Genomic DNA, 2,047 nt, shown 5'->3' on the forward strand with positions numbered 1-2,047 from the left:
GATACCCTCAAGTGACCAGAGGGATGGAGCAGAATGGCTTCCTGCTGCCTCTCCCCAACGACATGCCTGCTTTTGTCTCCCCAGGTTGCATCCTTTGTTCTGTTTGGCATCATGTGCATGATGATCCCGCAGTGCCGAGGGTTTGAGGGCGTCATCGTCATCTGCCTCTTCCTCGGCCTTTGCGATGGCTGCTTCACCACCATTATGGCCCCCATTGCCTTTGAGCTGGTGGGGCCCATGCAAGCGTCCCAGGCCATAGGGTACCTGATGGGGCTGATGGCTGTGCCCATGACTGCGGGCACACCAATTGCAGGTTGGTGACACTGTGGTGCTGCACCTGGATCCTGCTCTTGGGAAGGAGCAGATGCTTATGGCTGCTGTCACTGACGGTGGTGTTTTGGCATAGGAGCTTTTGGACTTTCTGGCTTATTGTGTTTTGTGGGGTTTGCATGCAGTATCTCTGTGCTTTTCTCCATGCCAAGGAAAGTAGGGGACAGAGAAAGGGACGCAAGAACAAAGTGACCACATTAACTGATTGCAGTTGGAATCTGAGCTAAAAATTGTCTGGGAATGATTCATTGCCAGAAGGGAATTCCTAGAATTAGGGAAATCTAATGTGGGCTGTACAGAGCATCCTGCATCAGAAGGATTTTCCAGAGCCGATAAATGGCAATGTGTTATTTTTGAAGGGTGCTTACTCAGCCTGCATTGGAGACTGTTTGGCATGTGTCTGATTTTTCTCCTGTCCTGGTTAAATAAGCAGGATAACCACCATTGCTCTTCTCTTCCAGGATACTTCAATGATTATTTTCAGAATTACCATGCTGGTTTTTACTTCGCTGGAGTGCCTCCCATCATCGGCGGCTTGGTGCTCTCCGTCGTCCCGCTGGTGCATCAGAGGATGCTGCAGAAGCAGCGCTTGGATTCTGGCAAGGACAAGATGCTGAGCCCTGAGGCAGTGGTGAATGGCGAGCTACTGCCGGGCTGTCCTGCCTCTGAAGCACACATGTGATGTGCCAAGTGCACAGTTGCCACCAGCATCCTCCACAGCCCAAGCACAGGCCCTTTTCTAGCCAGACTGTAATTCTCAATGATTTCAGATGCACTACATTTGTAAAGGACAAGAAATAGTTCTTCTAGTTGAAGGCTTTTAACTAGCAGAAACACTTCTTCTTGGGACAGTTTCAATTTTCAAGCCGCCTTTTTTTTCCTCTAACCATTTTTCTAAGGAGAATTCTCATCAGGATTCAAACTTGATTATCTCCCCAGTTTTCTATATGTCACAACAGAGGTTTACAGATAATAAATGTGTTTTTAAAGGAGGTCATAGGTGGAGGCTTGTTGTCCCTTCCAGATGCCCTGTCCCCTCTGGTGTGCTATGTCTGGGCAGCACAGTCCCTTCCGCAGGGGACACAGCTTTGGAGGAGGAATGGGCAGCAGGACCTGCTTTGAGCTGTTTCTCTCCTTTTCCACTGCATTTACTCATGGGGTTGATGAAAGTATCCTGCAAAATCTACCATAAAAGCACAGGGGGAGACAGGCAAATTTCTAGGCACCTCTCACCTCCACGTTCGGTGCCTGAAGACTGTGAAGCCCTGAGCAGTGAAACCCACAGTAGGATGGATACAGGAGGCATGGGAATTAGGAATAGCTCAGGAGAGGGCAAGGACTGAAGGTGGCTTCCATCCTGCCTGTGGAATTGTCATCCATCGGATTTTTCTCCCCATCGCCTGCTGTTAGAAACAGGAGCCTTGTAAAAAGCTCTGCATCCTGCATGTCCCTCTGGCCTTTTTGTTTTTTAATTCGCATTGGCTAGTGCATTGTAAGGTCTTGTGGTCTGTGCTTCTGTTCCTTTTGTCCCTGTGCAAGCTGGAGAATATACTGGTGTGTTGTGATGTGTCTGTTCCTCTAAGCAAGGCGTCTGTTTCACTTCCCCTCCTTTGGCTTTTCTGAGTCTGCTTCTGCCTTTCTGCAGTGTCATCTACCACAAAATCTTTGTTCTGACCATAGTGCCCCATGAGGCAAGCTCATGACGGATTTGAATGGT

General features: G+C 48.9%; 1 protein-coding gene across 1 annotated transcript; it reads left to right on the forward strand.

Moving 5' to 3' along the window:
- Positions 1–58: 58 nt before the first annotated feature.
- Positions 59–1,912, forward strand: LOC104915486 (monocarboxylate transporter 8-like). The gene is made up of 2 exons (XM_010726384.2): positions 59–313; positions 792–1,912. The coding sequence occupies exons 1-2, from the start codon at positions 112–114 to the stop codon at positions 1,010–1,012; spliced, it is 423 nt and encodes a 140-aa protein (XP_010724686.1). The 5' UTR covers positions 59–111; the 3' UTR covers positions 1,013–1,912.
- Positions 1,913–2,047: the final 135 nt, after the last annotated feature.

Source organism: Meleagris gallopavo (assembly GCF_000146605.3).
Source record: "Meleagris gallopavo isolate NT-WF06-2002-E0010 breed Aviagen turkey brand Nicholas breeding stock chromosome 9 unlocalized genomic scaffold, Turkey_5.1 Chr9_random_deg7180001316636, whole genome shotgun sequence".
NCBI classification, from domain to species: domain Eukaryota; kingdom Metazoa; phylum Chordata; class Aves; order Galliformes; family Phasianidae; genus Meleagris; species Meleagris gallopavo.

Bases quoted from the DNA above. Each gene is read 5' to 3' on its own strand.
- LOC104915486 (XM_010726384.2), top strand. From the start codon at position 112: ATGTGCATGATGATCCCGCAGTGCCGAGGGTTTGAGGGCGTCATCGTC. The intron at 314-791 runs GTTGGTGACACT...CTTCTCTTCCAG, and splicing joins TGCGGGCACACCAATTGCAG to GATACTTCAATGATTATTTT.